Here is a 21,754-nt window from a genome sequence, read left to right as displayed (position 1 = left end):
TGCTCTCTTCCAACCCAGTTAAGAATCACTGCTACAGATGGGTAAAATCAAGTTGCCCACTCTGAGTGCCTAAAAAAATATTAGGCACTCTATGTACATTTTTTCATTTCTCCGTAACATCCCTTCAAGGTAAACAATATTGTCTCCATTCTACTGTAAGAAAACAGACTGAAAGACATTTATTAAAGTTCCCAGAGTCACACAGCTAAATATGTCAGCCAACTGAAGCAGTACAGTTTGTACAAGGCAGTCTATTTGTCTTCCTTCAAGAAGAATTAATTAAGGAAAGGCAAAAGGAATGGGAAACTTTCTCATACTAAATCAAAGTCTTCTTTCTAAACCTTTTGTTTACAGCAGTTTGACTATTCATGACTTTTTTTAAATTTAAATTCAATTTGCCAATATATAACACCCAGTGCTCATCCCATCAAGTGCCCTCCTTAGTGCCTGTCACCCAGTTACCCCATCCCCCCATCCTCCTCCTCTTCTGCAACCCTTTGTTTCCCAGAGTTATTTGAGTCTCTCATGGTTTGTCTTCCCCTCTAATTTTTCCCCATTCAGTTTCCCTCCTTTCCCCTATAGTCCCTTTCACTATTTCTTATATTCTACATGAGTGAAATCGTATGATGATTGCATGACTGGTATTTTAAATGATAAAATAAATGATGATGATTCTGTAAAAATGTCTACTTATATATATGAAATACCACTACGCTAAAGATTTGGCACATAAATACCTAATAAATATTGTTGTTACTATATTATTATTATCATCCTCATCAGAGTTATAAGAATAGCAGCAACAGTACTAGTGGTAATAAAAGTACTTTTCATCCAATAATCTCCTTATTATGCAACTTAGATCAAATCATGCCACTTAGTCCCAGTAGGGAGAATACCTGCTTCCTTTGTCAAAGAAACTGCTTAAAATTAATATTTGTTTGAAAAAATGCTGCAACAATCAATAATATTATTTTAAAGTTTAAATATCCACATGCACAACTACATGTATAGTTAAGACTATCTCAAAACAGTCACAAAATGACTGCTTACCAGAGTGAAAATTAACCTACATTTCATAATCTCTCCAATAAAATGTTAGTTGCCAAATATAACATTATTTCCTTGGAAATAGTTTATGCAAAGATCTAAGTAAAAATAAATGCACGTATCTGGCTAAAGGGGACTAAAGAAGGTCCATCTTTGTTCCTGCTTGAAATCAACCATAACAAAGAAAGAAAAAGAAAACTCCCAACTTCAAAGAAACAAAAAACTCAAACACTATAAGAGGAGGTGTTAAGGAAAAAAATCGAATTTCAAAAAATATCATTATATATCTATTTGATAGCTTTACAGTAAAAACTATAGTAATTCGATGCTATGGAGTATTATGGAGGAATTAAAAGCAGTAAGGTAGATCTACATGTACTGGCATAAAAACATTTCTAAGTCTCCAAGAGAAAAAAACAAGTCTCAGAAGAGATAAGGTTTAATGCCATTCATAGTTAAAAAAAAATTTTTTACTCATGTATCTATTAACTTCAACCATATGAAACTGTATTTTTGTAGGTCAAAAAAAGTTGAATACCTGTAATTTCATATGGTTCAACTTACAGAAAAAATGTCTAAAATTACATACCAAAATAAAACTGGGTTTTGGGGAAGGAGGAATGCAAGGAATAAGATAGGGAGGTAAAGAGGAATTTCACTACTGAATTGTTTGATTTTTTTATTATTATTAAGCACCTATTACACTTTATAACACTATAAACAGGAAGGTATTTTTTAACAACAAATGTTAGCAGTAAAAAGCAAGCAAAACAAATACCTCCCAACTCCTGCTGCAACCCTTGAGCCTGTCGAATAAGGAATTTGATAGGAATCTGATCCATTAAAGATGATGAATATGATTTGGGCTTTCTTTGCATGGTGGCTGTCAGTGAAAGATACAAAGCAGAAGATAAAAACTGTAATTAACAACAGCGATCTTAACCATCAACCAAAATGGAACAAAAACAACATTAGATTGCTTTTAATTCACTGAATCTATAAATTTTTGTCACAAAAAATGAAGAAATAGTGGACATAAAGGAAGAGCAAGAACATATCTAAGGGCAAGATCTGGAAAATGCCCCAAAATGAAACTAGTGAGGAGAAAAATCCTAAGAGAGAAGCCATCTGCAGAAGTGCCCTACCTGAAAAAACAAAAACAAATGAAACAAAATGAAACAAAACCCTTGATAAGTAAGTCAACCCTCTCCCAAATCTAATCAAATTAGGAAGACTAAAATTCAGTCATGACCATATGGCTTTAAAGCTTCATGATTTCAATAGTTTTAATTTAATTATGTATTATAGTGACTCTTTTTAAAGGAAGTTAGGCAGTATGAATTTGACTCCCTTTTCTCACAACTTCTATCTTCAGTCAGCAAATAATTCCTTTTTTAAAAAAACAAGTCCTGGGGCACTTGGGTGGCTCAGCGGTTGAGCATCTCCCCTCAGCTCAGATCATGATCCTGGAGTCCTGGGATCGAGTCCCACATCAAGCTCCTATTGAGGAGCCTGCTTCTCTCTCTGTCTGTGTCTCTGCCTCTTTGCCTCTCTCTCTCTGTGTGTCTCTCATTAATAAATAAATAAAATCTTTAAAAAAATAAAATAAATAAAAACTGGAAATATAATGATAATGCTCATATTCTAATTGGGTATTATTAGTACATTGGGATTTATTATAGTACTCTATTTCTTATACACATTCTTTTGTATCAATACAATATTTAACTAAAATTAACATATACAATATAAAGACTTTTTAAACAAACCAAAAATATATGTGCATATGAAAATACACAGACATACACACACACTTTTTTGAAACTGCTATGACATTCTATAACTTTGCTCCAACTCATATTCCCGAATTCCATATGTGAGCATCTGCAGCTACCTGGTAGCTGCTAATAATTTTTATTATACGGCTAAAACCACAGAACAGTTAATATACTGAAACTACGATACAACTTCACATGTAGGAATAAATATGAGGCAGAAAAATTACCTTTTTGACTATGAAAGAGCAAAGTTCTCCCATGTTGTGACATATTCTACAGTCATTTATTTTTCTTAGAGATGAAAAACTAGACTAGGAAAAAGTCTCCTCATCTAGGGAAGAAAAATTTTCCAAGGAACAGCCAATCTCTTCATTTGTCTTCTACATCCCACTGCCTTTCAAGGACATCAGTCCAGGAATTCTCTTCTCAGCATTATCAATCTTACATTACTCCCAACAACATACATTCTCTCAACTACTTCACCTTAAAAAAAAAAAGAAAGAAAGAAAGCCCTCTCCTGACCTTACTTTCCTCTCCAATTACATTGTTTTCCTTTCTTTAAAACTCCTCCAAAGAGCTGTCTCTACTCATTGTTTTCATTATTATCACCTCTAATTTTCTTTTCAATCCACTGCAATCCAGCTTTCTACCACTTTACTAGTAAAACTGGCCTCCAGCAAGCAATACGCTATAATCAGCTAAGCCTCAGTCCTAACCTTAACTGATCTAGCAACATCATTTGACATAGGTGATCCCTGTATCCTCTGAAACATTCTTCCCTTGGCATCCAAACATCATATTCTCCTAATCTCCCACATTCCCGTCCATGGGTGATCTTATTTAATGTCATGATTTTAAATATCAAATATTATGTATAAATTCTCAAAGCTTCAGTCCAGGTACCTCCCCTGAATTCCAGGCAAGTGTGTGTGTGTGTGTGTGTGTGTGTGTGTGTATAGACTGTCTCCTTAACATCCCCACTTAGAAATCTATCAGACATTTCAAACTTAACATACCCATTACTGAGTTCCTGGTCGCTCACAAATCTGCTCCTTCCCCAGGCTCTTATATTTTAGTTGATAGCCATTCTGTTCTTTAAGCTAAGGCCAAAAGCCTCCACATCCACCTTGGCTCATGTCTCTCAAATCTCATGAATCCATTAGCAAAACCTCTCAATTCTACCTTCAAAATGCATATATCCTTCTACCAGTCCAAACCACCACTACCTTTCACCTAGAATCTTATAAAAACCCACTAACATTCCTTTAATACTTTAGTTCCTTTCCCAAGATGCATTCTAGGCTGAGTTGTACTCCTAACCTAAAACCTTTAACTTTCTAACTGAGATCCATCAGACTGTTATATAAAGACTAGCAGCTTCACAGGAAGGGCACCTGGGTGGCTCAGTCAGTTAAGCATCTGACTTTGGCTCAGGTCATGACCTCAGGGTCCTGAGATTAAGCCCCACATCAGGGTCCCTGCTCAGCAGGGAATCAGCTTCTCCCTCTTCCTCTGTCCCTCCACCTGTTCACGTTCTCTCTATTGCTTTCTCAAATAAAATCTTTAAAAAATAAAATAACAAGTTAAAAAGAAGAGTAGTTTCATAGGAACACTGGGTTCAACTAAGCACGTCACTAGGGACTGGAAAACATAATCTTTAAAGATTCTTCCAGTCCTAAAAAATTTTGAGTACTTATTAATTCCTCATGGTATATACACAGGCATTGGCTATACTATTCTCTGTACTTTCTTGTATAAAAAAAAAAATTTTTTTTTGCTAGACATTCATTTATGTAAAAAATAAGGGTGTATCCAGGTCCCTGCTACAATATTAATGGTTTGAATTCTTCACAAGAACACCTCCTTATAATTTATTCTTCTATTATTAAATTACAAGTGTCATATTCTTTTTTTATTTTTATTTTTATTTATTTTTAATTTTTATTTATTTATGATAGTCACACAGGGAGAGAGAGAGAGAGGCAGAGACATAGGCAGAGGGAGAAGCAGGCTCCATGCACCGGGAGCCTGACATGGGATTCGATCCTGGGTCTCCAGGATCACGCCCTGGGCCAAAGGCAGGCACCAAACCGCTGCGCCACCCAGGGATCCCACAAGTGTCATATTCTTTAACAGAATTCATTACATGTGAATAAGAGTAGCAGACTATTACTAATGCTTATTATTAGCCCATCTTTTGGTTAATATGACAAAGATTATAATCACAGTTATGAGATATCATCTGTATAACCTTAACAATTATACTCAGGAAAAAGAAAAGCAGTTAAGAAGTTCACAGTATATTTAAAACACAATACTTCAGATAAATAAAGGATCTGCCAAACACTGAAAAGTAACTTTGATTTATAGCTTTCAAAAAGTATAATCACTCAGCTGTGGCAAAATAACAACCCTTATAAGAATTTTCCCTGCATTATATTTAATGCCTACAATTTTCTAATGAAATTTTTTGTTCAAATATGGAACTACATACATTTAGCAAGCCTAAAATACAAGTGAATTTTCTTTTTCACATACAAAAGAAAACATACTGCTTTATATGCTATCTTCTATGTTAAATCTAACTTTTGTTATTATATACGGTAGCTATGTTTGAAAGCCCAGTTCAATGATAATTTTATAGCAAAATGAAACTCCTCTGTTATTTTTTTCAACTGTTTTTCATTAGATTGTTATTCTTCACCTAGTGGAAGGAAGGTAGGGCAAAGACTCAAATCTAGCAAAAAATTTTCAGTTATACTTCCTTCAGGTTTATCTCTTAATTTGTAGGCACTTAATAGTGTCCCTAAAATTACTAAACTACAGACAATTCAGTTATTAATTTAGCCTGCTAAAAAGAAGGCTGAGCCTCAAGAGGTGGTTATGTGCCCACACATACATATATTCACACATCAGAGTATATAATGCCTTCATTGCAAAGATTATAAAATGATAATGGAGCCTGTTAGAATATTTGACCTTATTTTCTCATATGACAGCTTGGAAAGTAACAAAATGTAAGCAAATAAAATGAATTATCACTAGAAACACTTCCCTATGTATATGTATAACTTACCTAAAGTCTTTGTGTTTGCTAGGAGAGCTTCCTCATAAGACAGTATATAATAAAGCACCAAAAGCTGTGCTGTGATACTGAAACGTTGATTAAGGCGGATGTTGTCACCCTAGAGGTAATATTATAAATAATTTTAAATATTGTTAAATTTCATGTGTACTTTTTTGATGGTAAAAGCTTTTAAAATAGGCTATTCAGTGTTACTGTTCCCAAGTTCAATAAAATGAGAGCAACATTGCACTAAACTCAAAGACACAACTCAAAATTTAAATTTGAGATGGCACAGGCGATGAAAGACAACATGCTTAATCATCTTTAAGATTAAAAAAAAAATAAAAAGACTTCAGCTGTTCCTCAACAGCAAATCCATCAGGCTGCTTCTGAAAAAGGTTTACAGGAGTCTCAAGTATTACCTGGAATTACCATGAAGAAAATAACTCCTGGGCAGCCCGGGTGGCTCAGTGGTTCAGTGCTGCCTTCAGCCCAGGGTGTGATCCTAGATCAAGACTTGATCCAGGATCAAGTCCCGCATCAGGCTTCTTGCATGGAGCCTGCTTCTCCCTCTGCCTATCTGTCTGCCTCTCTCCCTCTCTGTCTCTCTCATGAATGAATGAATGAATGAATGAATGAATAAATAAATAATCTTTAAATAAATTAATTAATTTAAAAAAAGAAAATAACTCCTAAAAAACATATTGTACATTGGAATACATTTGTGAAAAATACAACCATATTTTCCTTCTAAAAAATGGAGAAAAAAAATTTTTTTTCAAATTTCCCATTTGAATCTAAGTGTATCTTAGATTCCCAAGAAGCTAAACAAATCTCTGTTGATCGTGTTGAAATGCCAAATAGTCCTTAGTTAAGCACACTTTCTCGGGCATTCTTTAGACTTTAAAAGGTAGCTCTTTTAAAGAATTCCTCAGAAAGTGCCTCTTCAACAAACTACTTGAAACTAATGCCATACTTGTAAATTTCATAAGTGATCTGAAGAAATGTAATCCCATTTCAAATTCAGAACCACCTAGAAGTCCTCTAATAATCAAAGAAAAAATATGGAACAAGTCAGAAGAAGAAAAGAAAAATCAACTAATAAACGTAAAGAACTATTTTACCCCAATGACTCCTTGGAAAATACTGAGGATCTCCTGTTCTGTGACTGGCTGATTCGTGGCTTCTGGATTAGATTTCGATGCAGGAGTAAGAATGGAATTTATATACACGTCAATCAGAGGAAGTAATTGAGGATGAAGTGGAGTAGAGGTCTCACACAGCTGTCTATAAATCCAGTCCTAAAAAAGGTTATAAGCACTCAATCAATTATGGCAATAAGAAAAAGTGAAATCTAGTAAACACATACAACTTGACATGATTTATGAATCAGTAAAACTATAAGCTTTTAGCAGTTACAAATAGATTACCCAGTTTCACAATTGTCTTTGATCTAAAAATATGAATTACTTTTACATCCTAATCAAGACTATTATTGTCTAGTGGAAGATAAATATAATTGATGATTGGATTTTGGGTTTTTAATCTATAATTTTTTAAGTAGTAGGAAAAATATTTTAAGTCCCTACTATATCTGTATATAGAGCACCATCTGTGTTGTAAAAGACCCCACAGCACAGAGGAATTTAGGGAGAGGGATAGTTCTTCATAACAAATCCTCAGATAGATTTAAAAAAATGGCTTTGGCAACCACTTATGGGAGACTATCATTAACTACACATGGATAGAGAACATGTGGATACATTGAGTATGCATTCAGACTCTTAATTCTTATCTGTTTCACGTGCTAAAAATATAAAGAAGAGGATACAACCTACCTGAAAAATAACTTTACTAAATCATGAAAACAATGATAAAGGTAATATATCAATGCATATATCGTTCATTGTTCTTTATAAATAAAAGAGTCTCTAGAAAACACTCAGACGTCTTTACCTTCTGGGATTTATCTTTTTCTTTAAAAGGTCTTTTAACTGTTTGGTATAGCCAACTATAACTGATTGAAAATATATCAAAATACGTATATTAGATGATAGTTATCCTTGGGACAAAAGTACAAATGCTGGTCATGGCTGATAAGCAACTTTGTCAGTTTGGTGAACAAAACCAAAGTATAGAAAATGGCAATTTCAGGATCCCTGGGTGGCTCAGCAGTTTAGCACCTGCCTTCGGCCCAGGGCAGGATCCTGGAGTCCCGGGATCGAGTCCCGCATCGGGCTCCCTGCATGGAGCCTGATTCTCCCTCTGCCTGTGTCTCTGCCTCTCTCTCTCTCTGTCTCTCATGAATAAATAAAATCTTTAAAAAAAGAAAATGGCAATTTCGCACCAAGTTTTAATGAAATGGCCAAAAGGTATCATTAAAATTTTAACTGGATTAGTAATACTCTTACATTTTGTCAATAAATTAAGAGTTACATTGTTTAAAAAAACTGAAATTAATGTCCTACTTACTATGTATAAATGATTAGTAACTGTATTTCATACATAAAACCCGCAGCAGAAGCCTATAAAACTAACAGAACTAGAAAAAAAGGAATGCCTGGTTGGCTCAGTAGGGTAGGCATCTGTCTTTGGGTAAGGTCATGATCTCAGGGTCCTGGGATCGAGCCCCAAGTCAGGCTCTCTGCTCAGCGGAAAGTGCTTATGCTTTCTCTGTCTCTGACAAATAAATTTTTAAAATCTTAAAAAAAAAATAAAGAATTAGGGGAAAAAAATTAACTTGAGTTGTAGCTTCAAATATAAATGTAAGGTCATACTTTTATTGACACTTTGTGCTTGGTAAAGGAACGACTCCTTAGCAGCTGGTAAATACAATGAATAGGTAAAAATCCCGTAATGTTGGCACTCAGGTTGCTGGTGACAGGAACCCGAACAGCATGAGCTGTGACAACCTAAAAGGGAAAAATAGTATTAATACATATGATAACACCAAATATAAAATTATTCTGAAAAAGGGAGGATTAGCAGGTAGTGTCAATTCTAACACAAATGTGATCCTTAAGAATGAGTGAGAAAAACTAATTATTACATGATTCAATTATTTCTGGATGATAAAGCTGCATACATTTAGGGATTTGTAAAGCACTCTAATTTTTTAAAAAAATTGTAAACATAAATATGTTAACAGTAATATCAAGTTAAAAAATGTAAAATCAAAATCTGGGCTCAGTGACTTTAGATAGGTCACTTTATCTTCTAGGCCTATTTTCACATCTATAAAATGGGACAATACAGTCTTACCTGCCTCAAAAGGTTTTTGTGAGAGGGAAAAATTGCTTTGAAAAACATATGTGAATTATAAATTATCAATTCTTTATATGTGACATATATTCTCTATATGTGATAAATATATAGGGATATAAATATATACATAAATAAAAATGGATTTTTATTATTCTTCTCATTGTGTCATGCATAGACCTCTAATGGTTTTCAAAGACCCTCCAACATTGTCTTCCAGTGAGTTCAAATAAATACATAAAAAATAACTTATGAATTTCCTATGTATTATTTGTGTCTGTTATGTGGGAGTGTATATATACTGAGAGAAAAAGGAAAATTGGTATAGGGATGAGAATATTATTGTAAAAGAAGCAAAAATTATGCATTCATGAGCATTTTCAAATATCTCATTTTTTCAGACATATGTTTTTTGTAATCTGAAGTTTAAATTGACAAATTAAACTGGGAATTAATTTTAAATTTCAGAGTTGTATCTTTTGCTGAAAAAATAAAATATCCATAGGCTTAACCCATGGACAAAAGTACTGCGGCCAAATAAGAACACATAAATACAAGAATAAAGAATTAAGGGGCGCCTGGGTGGCTCAGTCGGTTAAGCATCCGACTCTTCAATCTCAGCTCAGGGTCATGAGTTCAAGCCCCAGTTTAGGCTCCACACCCAGCCTAATTAAAAAAAAAAAATTTAAAAAGGATAAAGAATTTAGATTCTAGTTTATAATTTAGTTAGAAATGAACATTACAGCCTAAAAGTTTAAACAGGTCTCTTTTTATTTTTCTCTGACAAACCCAAATGATTACCCCATGTGAGATCCCTACCATTAATACTGAAGACCATATTCTTCAGCATTTACTCAACATCTCCAAAATATATAAATCTAAAACATGCTTTTGTATGTAGTAAGTAGCTTTAAAAGCAAACTTTAAAAGGGATTGTTCTTTACAGAGTTTTAAAGATTAAATAAACCATCACTAAAAACTACAAAGGAACAGAAAAAGACCATAGTATCCTTTTAAACTGAGATATACAAGTTTTCCCCAAAAAAAGTTATAAAAGAAAGTTACAGAAGTACCTAAAAATAAAGTTAAAAGAAGTACCTGCTCAGTAAAAATTTCCTGTGTGAAGATAGTCTTCATCCTGCTCAAGGAACTTGGCTTAATTACAATCTAAAACAACCAAAAAAATTCTAATAGCATGTAAAAATATATGAAGTGCTTTTCTCTGATAAATGTATTATCTAAAATGACTATGATATGTAAAATTAATGTTCAAATACTCTATTTTAAAAATGGCTTCAGGCACCAGGATGTCTCAGTTGGTTAAGTGTCCTAGGACGGAGTCCAACATTGGGCTCCCTGCTCAGGGAGGAGTCTGCTTCTCCCTCCTCCTCTACGCTTCCCCCCTCTCATGCTCTCTCTTATGCTCTCTAATAAATAAATAAAATCTTTAAAAAAAAATAGCTCCTCAAACCCTACATTAAAGTGTGTTTTTCTTTAAAAAAAATAAAAATAAAAAATAAATAAATAAAGTGTGTTTTTGCTCAGACATACAAAACTACTTAGTAAATATTACTATCAACTTTTCAAGTCAGTGGGAAGAAGTGGATTATTCATCAATGAAGGTAAAACAGCTATCTTCCAGGGGAATAAATAAATATATATATATACATATATGCACACATGATACCATACCCAAAATGAACTCTAAGTGTACTAAAAATTTAAATATGAAACACGAAGCCACAACGACACTGTAAGAAAACATAGGTAACTGTTTCTTTAAATCTGAGAAAAGAGAAATTTTTTTTCATTTAAAACATTTTTTTTTTACATTTTTTTCTTTTTTTAACTAATCTCTATGTCCAGCATGGGGCTCAAACTCAACCCTGAAACCAAGAGTCACATGTTCTACCAACTAAGCCAGCCAGGTGCCCTCCCTGCCTTTTTTTAAGATAGTATTTCTAAGAGTAACATCAAAGTAGGAACCATAAAATAAATACTAAATATAGTACACACACCAAAAAAAATAAGTTTCACATGGCCAAAAAGGACTGAGAAGAATCAATTGCAACATATTGTACTTCTCCACTGTTAAAGACACTAAGGAAAATAAGATATGCTGATTTAATAGTAACTTTTCAAGAAAACAAGTGGGGAGAGGGATTACTACCATATTACACTACAAATCACCTAACTATAAAATAAAGCCCCATTTCAATATTAGATAAAATATGTGTCTTGAAATCAATGAAATATGATACATAAGGCATAATGGCATATCATTTATATATGAATTCTGAATCAGTGAAAGGATAAATAAATAAAAATCCCTATAGGAAAATCAGGACATTGATAAACCTCTTCACAAAAGAAATGAACCAGCCAAAACACACAGATTTTTAAACTACAAAGAAAAAAAAAACAAAACCCTATGAATTAAAAAAAATAATTAAAACTACAGTTTCACTAGTAAACGATGAAATGAAAATTAAGTGAGACTATCTTTCATCAATCAAAGTTATAAAGATTAAAAAGAATGGTAGAGTCCAGTTAATTGGTACTCTCATTCACTGATAAGAACAGTTAAACTGGTATAATCTTTCTTAAAGGTAATCTGGCAGTACTCATTAAACATCTTAACATCATCATATTCTTTTGCTTAGTGATTGCCTTCTAGTACTTTTTCCTAAGGAGATAATCCAAATACTTTTTTTTTTAAAGACTTTATTTATTCACGGGAGACACAGAGAGAGCAGAGACATAGGCAGAAGGAGAAGCAGGCTCCCTGTGAGGAGCCTGATGCAGGACTCGATCCCAGGACCCTGGGATCATGCCCTCAGCCAAAGGCAGATTCAACCACTAGCCACCCAGGCATCCCAAAAAAGGGGGCACCTGGCTGGCTCAGTTGGTAAAGCATGCAACGCTTCATCTCAGGATCCTGAGTTCAAGGCCCATGTTGGGTGTAGAGATTACTTAAAAAAAAAAAAAAAAAACTGTTTAAAGATAAACATATTTGAGCGTCTATGTGGTATTTACATAAATAAGGATAACCATCTAAGCCCCATCCAGAAATTAGCAAATCTACATGGCAAATAAGAAAGGATCCATTAGAAAGTCATGATTGGTACATAAGATGTACTATGTTACAGTCAATGAAAATGATATTGTATTAAAACATTTACTGATGTGAGGAAATATCACACAGAAGTTCTTTAAATCACAAAATACATATATCAATATAAAGAAAGAACAGACACAAGAGTGTTAACAGTAGTATACTTGATATCTTGAACAATGAAATTATATTCTTCCTTTCTTTTGTGTTTTTTAAGTTTTCTATATTTTGAGTTTTCCCAACTTTCTATCTTGAACATCTTTTATTCTGGCAAATAAATGTTTTCATTAATATGTATTTTTTTCTAAGAGCTCCTGATTAATTTCAAACTATTAAACTGAAATTACTTCAAAATGGAAACAAAATATACTATATACTACAAAAAACCACCCAGCTTAGAAATACTTTCCTTAGAGAAAAGATAAAAGAAAATTACCTTCATCCCCAAAGTGGAACAGACCAAGTCAATAATAGCACTAAGTTGATTGCTGTGAAAGTACATAGCAACCAATAACAACATCTCCCCAAAAGAAGCAGAAACGCCAGAAGTACTGTTGAAACAAAAAAGAAAATGTAAATTTCCAAAGACAATAAGAAACACTAACTGCAACAAATGAAGTCATCTTACCTTTCAAAATAAGCTTCTTCTTTTATCATCCAACTTAGCCACACTACCATTAGCTGCTCCTGTTCAGGTGTACTATAGAAAATATGAAAAAGTCACTGGTTTGAATCAGATATACAGGCATAGAATGAGAAAACATTCTGGAATAATTTTTAGCAGAAATTATTTTTTCCTTCTCTATTCTGAAGTATCAATTCAAATTAATTGCTTGTTGAAATGGCCATTAACTGTCATTGAAATATGAAGTAGTTCCAAAGATGAAGAATAAGGACCTTTGCTTTTTTTTATGAATGTGAATAGTCAAACCCTCTCAAAGGCTTAATTACTGCATTTCCAAGTTGGAGAGAGTGAACTTCTCCTTTTTTTAGAAAAGTCAAGACTTTTTGGGATTAAAATAGTAGAAGAACTATATGAATGGTTAATATTTCTTTAAAAAAATATTTTATTTATTTATTCATGAGAGACACAGAGAGAGAGGCAAAGACATGGGCAGAGGGAGAAGCAGACTTTATGCAGGCAGGGAGCCCGATGTGGGACTCGATCCCGGAACTCCAGGATCTCGCCCTGAGCTGAAGGCAGGCGCGCTCAACCACTGAGCCACCCAGGCATCCTTGAATGGCTAATATTTCATTCAGAAAAAAATCCAGTGTTTAAAATGGTCATCAAAAAGTCACAAACTGAGTACTAGGGCTGTAACAAGGAAAATAAAATTTAATTTACAGAAACACTTTGAGTAGAATTCAAAATTATAGAGAAATAAGTGATCACTAGTCAAAGAAAAAGAAAAATGAGCCATGGGCTCATCAGACATAAAAAATTATTATAAAAACATACCAAAACATTTTTAAAGGGAATGCCTATTCCATTGAAAGGTACAAGTCAACTTTGACTTATGAAAATAATTTTGATTTTCTATTTCATTGCAAAGTAAATGGATAAAAAAAGCAACTGAAAAGCCTGCTATCCCAAGCTAAGAGAATTTGAAAGGTCATTCTGAACTATACTTAAACCATTTCACTAATAAAAGCATTAAATGGTAGAAAGATAACAGCCTTTAGAGCATGGCAGAGCTCAGTAGGAATCCTATCTCTATTAATTACTGGTAATGTGATCTCAAACAAGAAATTTAAATGATCCTTCTAAACTTTAGCTCTCCTGCGGCCCTGGTTACTCTGGAGGAAGCAGAAGCTATGGAAGTGGTGGACAGGGTTATGGAAACCAGGGCAGTGGCTATAGTGGGAGTGGCAGTTATGACAGCTATAAAAACGGAGGAGGCGGAGGCGGCTATGGCAGTGGTAGTGGAAGCAACTTTGGAGGTGGTGGAAGCTATAACGATTTTGGCAATTACAACAATCAATCCTCAAATTTTGGACCCATGAAAGGAGGAAATTTTGGAGGCAGAAGCTCTGGCCCCTATGGTGGTGGAGGCCAATACTTTGCCAAACCACAAAACCAAGGTGGCTATGGCGGTTCCAGCAGCAGCAGCAGCAGCTATGGCAGTGGCAGAAGGTTTTAATTACTGCCAGGAAACAAAGTTTAGCAGGAGAGGAGAGCCAGAGAAGTGACAGGGAAGCTACAGGTTACAACAGATTTGTGAACTCAGCCAAGCACAGTGGTGGCAGGGCCTAGCTGCTACAAAGAAGACATGTTTTTTTGTTTTTGTTTTTGTTTTTTTTTTTTTAATTTATGACAGTCACACAGAGAGAGAGAGAGAGAGAGAGAGGCAGAGACACAGGCAGAGGGAGAACCAGGCTCCATGCACCGGGAGCCCGACGTGGGATTCGATCCTGGGTCTCCAGGATCGTGCCCTGGGCCAAAGGCAGGTGCCAAACCGCTGCGCCACCCAGGGATCCCAGAAGACATGTTTTAGACAATAGTCGTGTATGGGCAAAAAAACTCGAGGACTGTATTTGTGACTAATTGTATAACAGGTTATTTTAGTTTCTGTTCTGTGGAAAGTGTAAAGCATTCCAACAAAGGGTTTTAATGTAGATTTTTTTTTTTGCACCCATGCTGTTGATTGCTAAATGTAATATTCTGATCATGACACTGAATAAATGTGTCTTAAAAAAAAAAAAAAAAAAAAAAAAAACTTTAGCTCTCCTATTGAAAAATACAGATAGAAATACCCACCTTCCAGAAGTGATGAAGATTAGAGATAATATTTAGCAATTACTTTAGGTAAAGAGAAAAGAAAGCACTTCATTTTATTACCTGATTTCACACGCTCCTGAAACTCCAAACTACATTAAAAGGATTTTCCTAAAAGGCATAAATGCATAAGATGATGCTGAGGGACAACACAAAATGCTGGAATTGACAACACATATAGAAGAGTGGTAAATAATTTAGTAGATCCAAGAAAGCAGAATACTACACTGGCAGGAGGGAAAAGCCAATCCACTTAATACCACAGAATCGCTAAAGACCTCAGGAACTGAGAGCTCCAGGCAGTTGTGGGATGAAGACTGAAGACAAATTAAGTTTAAAAGGTCAGCAGTCTATATAAGTAGTAGACCTCCAAATCACCTCCTCCATTCTACACAAGTAGATGGTTCCCCATGCCCCAGCAGAGAGAAGACTGGAGATTTGTGTTCTGGACATGGTGAAAGAGGGAGTCTCTGAACTGAGGAACAACCAGGGCTATCTGGGACACCATTCTAAAAGTAGAATTATGTGAATAATTATACTACAGGTTTAGATCTCCTAACCTTTAACCCCTACTTTTTAAATTTTGCTTATGGGTTTTCTTATCAGGTCTTTATCCTCCACGTAAGGCAAGAGTCTCCTCTAAGAATCTGGTAAACCCAAGAGCTTCCCAAAGAGCCACCTAGGCATTAAAAGCTTCAATCTGCTTGTTAGTTTCTTACTCTTTTTTTAAAAAAAGATTTATTTATTTGAGAGAGAAGGGGGGAGGAAGGGCAGAGGAAAAGAATCTAAAGCAGACTCCCCACTGAGCACAGAACCTAATGTGGAGCTTGATCTCATGATCCTGAGATCATGACCTCAGCTGAAATCAAGAGCTGGACATTAAACTGACTGAGCCACCCAGGCACCCCTCCTACTCTTAAATATAAACAATTAAGAATGATCAAAACCCTGAGAAAAGTTTCTGACTTAAAAAATAGAGACCAAAAAAAAAAGTAAAAAAAAACCTTAGAGAAAACCAACAGTACTAACAAAACCTCTTCAATCATTATGATTGGGATGCCTAGGTGGCTCAGTGGTTGAGCATATGCTTTTGGCTCAGGGCGTGATCCTGAAGTTCCGGGATCAAGTCCCATATCAGGCTCCTCATATGGAGCCTGCTTCCCCTGTCCCTGTTGCCTCTCTCTCTGCCTCTCTCTATGTCTCTCATGAATAAATAAATAAAATCTTAAAAAAAAACATTATGATTAATTTCAGAGAAATCATGCCACTATGAAGCAACAGCTACCGTACGGAAGAAATATCCAGAAAACAAAAAAGAGCTCTTAGATGTCAAAAATGACAGAGAATTGGAAGCTGAAAACAAATGCTTGAAGATACAATGAGCAGTATCTTTTCAGAGTGATAAAATGTTCTAAAATTAAATTGTGGTAATGGTTGTACAACTTTGTAAATATACTTAAAACTATTGTATTATGCACTTTAAAATGGGCAAGTTTTATGGTTTTATGGTATGTAAATAGTCTCTCAACTAGGCTGTTTTGTTTTTTTTTTTTTAAAGTAGAATAAGACAAATATATAGAAAACAGGAAAGGATAAGAAAATAAGATAATCATTTTAGGAAGTCCAATATCCAAATAAAAGAAGGTTTTGGACAGGAAAAAGTCCTATGCGGAACATTACCAACATATTAGTTTAAGAAAATTTCCTAGAGCTGAAGGACATGATGAGTTCCCAGGTTAAAATGGTTTACTGAATACCTAGGATAATAGATAAAAACAGGCATATCATCCAAAATTTTCAAAATCCTAGGGACAAAAAGCTAATCCTACCTGTCTCCATAGTTTTAAAAAACTAGGCTACACAAAAAAACAAAAATCAGAATGTCATCAGACTTCTCAATAGCAACACTACAAGTAAGAAGACAATGCAGCAAGACTTTCAAAATTCTCAAATGATATTATTTCCAACTTTAAATGATAAACCCTATGAAACTATCAATCAAGTGTCAAAGTAGGGGATCCCTGGGTGGCGCAGCGGTTTGGCGCCTGCCTTTGGCCCAGGGCGCGATCCTGGAGACCCGGGATCGAATCCCACATCGGGCTCCCGGTGCATGGAGCCTGCTTCTCCCTCTGCCTGTGTCTCTGCCTCTCTCTCTCTCTCTGTGACTATCATGAATAAATAAATAAAATTTAAAAAAAAAAAAAAAAAAAAGTGTCAAAGTAGAATAAAGACATTTTCAGAAATACCCGGTCTGAAAATAACTGATCTCCCACATACTCAAACTAAAGAAGCAAAATGAGAAAGCAATTAAAAAAAAAAAAAACTATGTTGGGTGCCTGGTTGGCTCAATCAGTAGAGCATGCAACTCTTGATCTTGGGATCGTAGGTTCAAGCCCCACACTGGGTGTACTTATTAAAAAATAAAATCTTAAAAAAAAAAAAAAAGAAAAAATAAGATATAAGATGTAGCAAGCAGGAGATCCAACAAAGGAGATATGAAGCAAGTCCTAAAAACAAGCGTGAAGAGCAATTTCAGGATGAGAGCTGAAAAACTCATTACAGAGGTAATGAGTTCAGAGAGTAGGAAGAGACTTCCCCAAGACAATGAAACTGACAGAATAAGAAAATAAGAAGTATGAACATCTTGAGAGAAGGTTCAGAATGGCAGAGTTTGAGGTTGCATTAATGTTAAGTGCACAGAACAAAGAGCCAATGAAAAATAACAAAATGCCAGATAATTATTAAAGTAAAAAACAAGTTTTGCAGAAGAAAAGTTATCATCTACTATATATGGCTGAGCCTCCAATAATATAATATGAACAACTACATATTTGTCAAAGCAAAATTGCAATATAACTGTTCTGGGAGAATGGGAAGATGGGAAGGATATGTAGATATGCTGGGAGAGGGAAGAGAAAAAAGAGAACTAATTCCTCACCTTTCATGTAGGAAATCAATTACTCCTAAAATTAAAAAATCAAAAATATAGCAAACACAAACGTTATTTAAAGATGTGGAAGTAAAAAACAAAAGAATCAGCTATAAGAAATTAAAGAAGTTGAAAGAAGTTGCCTTGAGGGAAAGGGAAATAGGAAGGAAGGGAATAGGGACTGCCATACAGTAGATGCTACTGACACAATTTACTAAAAGATAATACCGGGATCCCTGGGTGGCGCAGCGGTTTGGGCCTGCCTTTGGCCCAGGGCGCGATCCTGGAGACCCGGGATCGAATCCCACATCGGGCTCCCGGTGCATGGAGCCTGCTTCTCCCTCTGCCTGTGTCTCTGCCTCTCTCTCTCTCTCTCTGTGACTATCATAAATAAATTAAAATTTAAAAAAAAAAAAAAAAAGATAATACCACTGTCCATACCTAGACCATTTTTTTAGTAAGCTCCCAATTAATGCTATACAAGCATTTTAATAAATAAACAAAAGCAGACCTTCGGAAAACAGCACAATCTATGTAGTAAGGTACCTGACAAGTGTAGAAAAGGCCAGCAGCATACAAAAGGAGAGTGAAACAAAGCGAACCCCAGCTGGGGTAGCAGGAGGACGACTTGTCATCAACTGCAGCAACTGCTCAGCTTCTTCCTCAGTTGGTCTAAAAAAACGGATATATTATTAGGCTTTATTTTTCTTAAGTTGAGAGAAGAAGGAAGAAAAAAGGACATCTCAAGAGTTTAATTTTTCTGAAATAAATTCTGAGCTTTCTGATGATACCTTTCTATTTATAAAATCTTTAAAATCTTAAGTCATTAAAAGCAAAATTGCGGAGCTTACAACCAGTGCTTTTTCTCAAACACAAACACAAGCAATCCTCACTTGGCACAGTAGTGTGGGACCATAAAAATAACCATGCAAGCCAAAACTCTGCATCAGGATCATAATAATCATCAATGGGGAAAGTTAACTGTTTGTGACCTTAAAAATCTGTCAGAACATTAAAAACTTTGTCAGTCATAATGCATAAGTGAAAAAAATAGCAAATATTTATATAACTGAAAATATTACAAACATTGGGAATTCAACTATTTTCTTTGTAAAAAAATTTTGCAAGAAATAGTTTGAAAAGCCCTTGCCTTCTTCTCCTTTATATCTTATAAAGTGGAGTGAATCTCTTTCTTAAGCCTTGATGAACCATCATATCTAAGTTTGGATCTGAGATTCCTTTAATGTGGAGATTTTTGTCAGCATCATGTACTCTGGGACTTCGTTTTTTTTCCACAATGACTTTCTTCATTCATGTTGACAAGGGCACCTTCACTACGTTCATCAGCTACATATCTAGGGTTTCTCAAATGGCAGCAGTGTCAACATTTTCATGATCAGCTGTTCCATTTATGATTGGTTCAAATGCCACTTCCAGTATTACCACATTTTTTTCTTTGCTACACATTCATTTCTCGTGGCCAATTCCTTCTTTCAATTATGTTTGTCAAATGACATATGGGTTTATCACTGAGACAAGGCTACCACATAACTACACACTTTCCTGTTTGTTCACCAACTAATAGATGGGCAGTAAAGAGTCACCAACAACTTTAAAGAAATGATAGGATTAGTCACTGATCATGATGTGCATGTTATTTACATAGTGACTACTGGTTGGAAGAGCTCTGGCAAAGTTTGTACCTTATACAGTCATTTGACTAATGTATCATGGTAACTGATACATTAGTTGTTGAGAGAGTGGTCTTATTTAACTTAGCCAACACTAAAGTCGTGGTTAGTAAAATTCATACTTATCAGAGACATGCAAAGTGAGGACTGTATGTATAACAGTTGAGGACATCATTCAAAAGGATGTAGTGCAGTGACTGAACAAGAAACCTTATGCTTAATAATTACAACATAGCAATTTTAAATAATCTGTGATCTCAGTTGCAAAAGGAAACAGGAGAGATTTACTTGAACTAGCTGTGAGGGCTAGGTAAAGTATCACTCACACATCATTCACTAGAGTCTTCTCAAGCTGCGGTAAAGTCACAGGTTTTCTTTAACTGCTCTGGCTCCTCCCATATACACATAATTATATTTACAATCTGGCAAAAATAGATGGATACATCCAACCCAGGAATGTTTTTGCCTTAGGACTTCATTCTTGATATAGGCCAGCCCACTACCTAAACCTAGTAGAAAACCCAAATCCTCAGAATAAGAGGCATTTGGCTCACTTTCTTGGGATTAGAAACAAGAAAGTAAAATGATAAAAAAGGTAAAATATCAAATTATTGAATACTTGAGTCCAGCGATCCCCATCAAAGCACAGTACAGACGTAAGAGTGCACTGGCTTTCACAACATGCTCTTCTTTCAGCCCCGAATACACAGACACATTGGGCTCCATCTCCACATCAGCTTCTTCCACAATGCGAGTACTTCTTACTGTGGGAAGAATGCCCATCAACTCCAGAAGAAGCTGCCTTCTCATTTGCCAAAGGACAGAACTACTGGTCTCTCTTTTTCTCTGTAAAAAATATGGACCACAGAAGGAATGGAAGAAAGCATAGAGTACTTATTAAGTCAAAAGAATGTTCAAATCAAACTCCTCTGTTAAACATTTGAAATTGATCCCATTTGAAAAGGCTGTCATCACTGCAACTCCAATGAGCAAAATCAAAATTCACTGACCCCTCTGAGGAATACTCTACTCACCTTAAAAACTGGATTGGCTGTACAGAAAGTACTAAATTAATGATAATTCAAGTTGTAAAATATCATTTAAATGGTACTTTCAAGTACATAATAACTAATGGAGTTATCTGTGACATAGCACAAATTACTCAGATATTGGAGATAGAATATCTTGGGTTTAAACAATAGCTTTGCCATTGATTATGTACACTTACCTCTCTGAACCCCAATTTCTTTAATGACAAGGAAGCAATTATTTTATTAATAATATATAATTCTGGAAGCTATTATAATTAGGAGTTTATAAGTCTATCACCCTCATAGTGCTTCAGGAAGGGATAGCGTCTTAGTCATCTATTACTTGGCAGAGCCTACCCCTGTGCCTGACATATAGCAAGCATTTAATATCTGTTAAATAGATGAATGAACAAAGATAATACATATGAAAGCAGTTCTAAGAACACCTGGGTGACTCAGCAGTTGAGTGTCTGCCTTTGGCCCAAGGCAGATCAAGTCCTGCATTGGGCTCCCTGCAGGGAGCCTGCTTCTCCCTCTGCCTGTGTCTCTGCCTCTCTCTCTCTGTGTCTCATATAAATAAAATCATAAAAAAAAAGAAAGAAAGAAAGCAGTTCTAAACTGTAAAGAATTAGGCAAATGTTAGTTATTTTTAGGATGTTTCTAAGTAAAATATGATAAACCTGCTTTAATAGCATTAGGCTCAAAGAAGAGAAATGTACTGCCCACAGAGGATAATTACAAACAAGATGAGCATACCAAAGTGCCTCACACAGTGCCAAACATATAGAAGGTATATAATAAATGTTAACACCCTTAGAAAGCAAAGTTTAAAATTAGTTCTCAAATGGGCCAGAAATAAGCAGAATTTGGATACAGAATATATGAGGAGCCAGCAGCATACAAAATCGCCTGAAGGACTAGGCAGTACCCATGCTACTCTAATTCACTTCAACAAGATAAAAATCAGTCTGCATAGGGTCCTTCATTGGAGCTCTAGTCACAGAGTTATCAGGAAATATTTTTTGAAAAAGTAAAGTATTTTGCAACTTAAACACT

General features: G+C 35.1%; 1 protein-coding gene across 5 annotated transcripts in view; it reads right to left on the bottom strand.

Moving 5' to 3' along the window:
- The window catches only part of INTS2 (integrator complex subunit 2), a 52,529-nt gene that overhangs the window by 17,853 nt on the left and 12,922 nt on the right, over positions 1-21,754 (bottom strand). For all 5 annotated transcript variants that reach the window (XM_038547965.1, XM_038547961.1, XM_038547962.1 and 2 more), the window contains exons 8-16: positions 20,287-20,513; positions 18,523-18,648; positions 12,900-12,971; positions 12,708-12,822; positions 10,255-10,323; positions 8,673-8,807; positions 7,020-7,196; positions 5,905-6,013; positions 1,829-1,933 (exon numbers count right to left, since the gene is read on the bottom strand). In XM_038547965.1, coding sequence (XP_038403893.1) covers positions 1,829-1,933; positions 5,905-6,013; positions 7,020-7,196; positions 8,673-8,807; positions 10,255-10,323; positions 12,708-12,822; positions 12,900-12,971; positions 18,523-18,648; positions 20,287-20,513 — 1,135 coding nt within the window. The remainder of the gene's footprint in view (positions 1-1,828; positions 1,934-5,904; positions 6,014-7,019; positions 7,197-8,672; positions 8,808-10,254; positions 10,324-12,707; positions 12,823-12,899; positions 12,972-18,522; positions 18,649-20,286; positions 20,514-21,754) is intronic.

The sequence above is a fragment of the Canis lupus genome, chromosome 9, assembly GCF_011100685.1.
Source record: "Canis lupus familiaris isolate Mischka breed German Shepherd chromosome 9, alternate assembly UU_Cfam_GSD_1.0, whole genome shotgun sequence".
NCBI lineage: Eukaryota > Metazoa > Chordata > Mammalia > Carnivora > Canidae > Canis > Canis lupus.
Note: the sequence above shows the minus strand (reverse complement) of the source record. Positions and strands in the feature narration are given on the sequence as shown.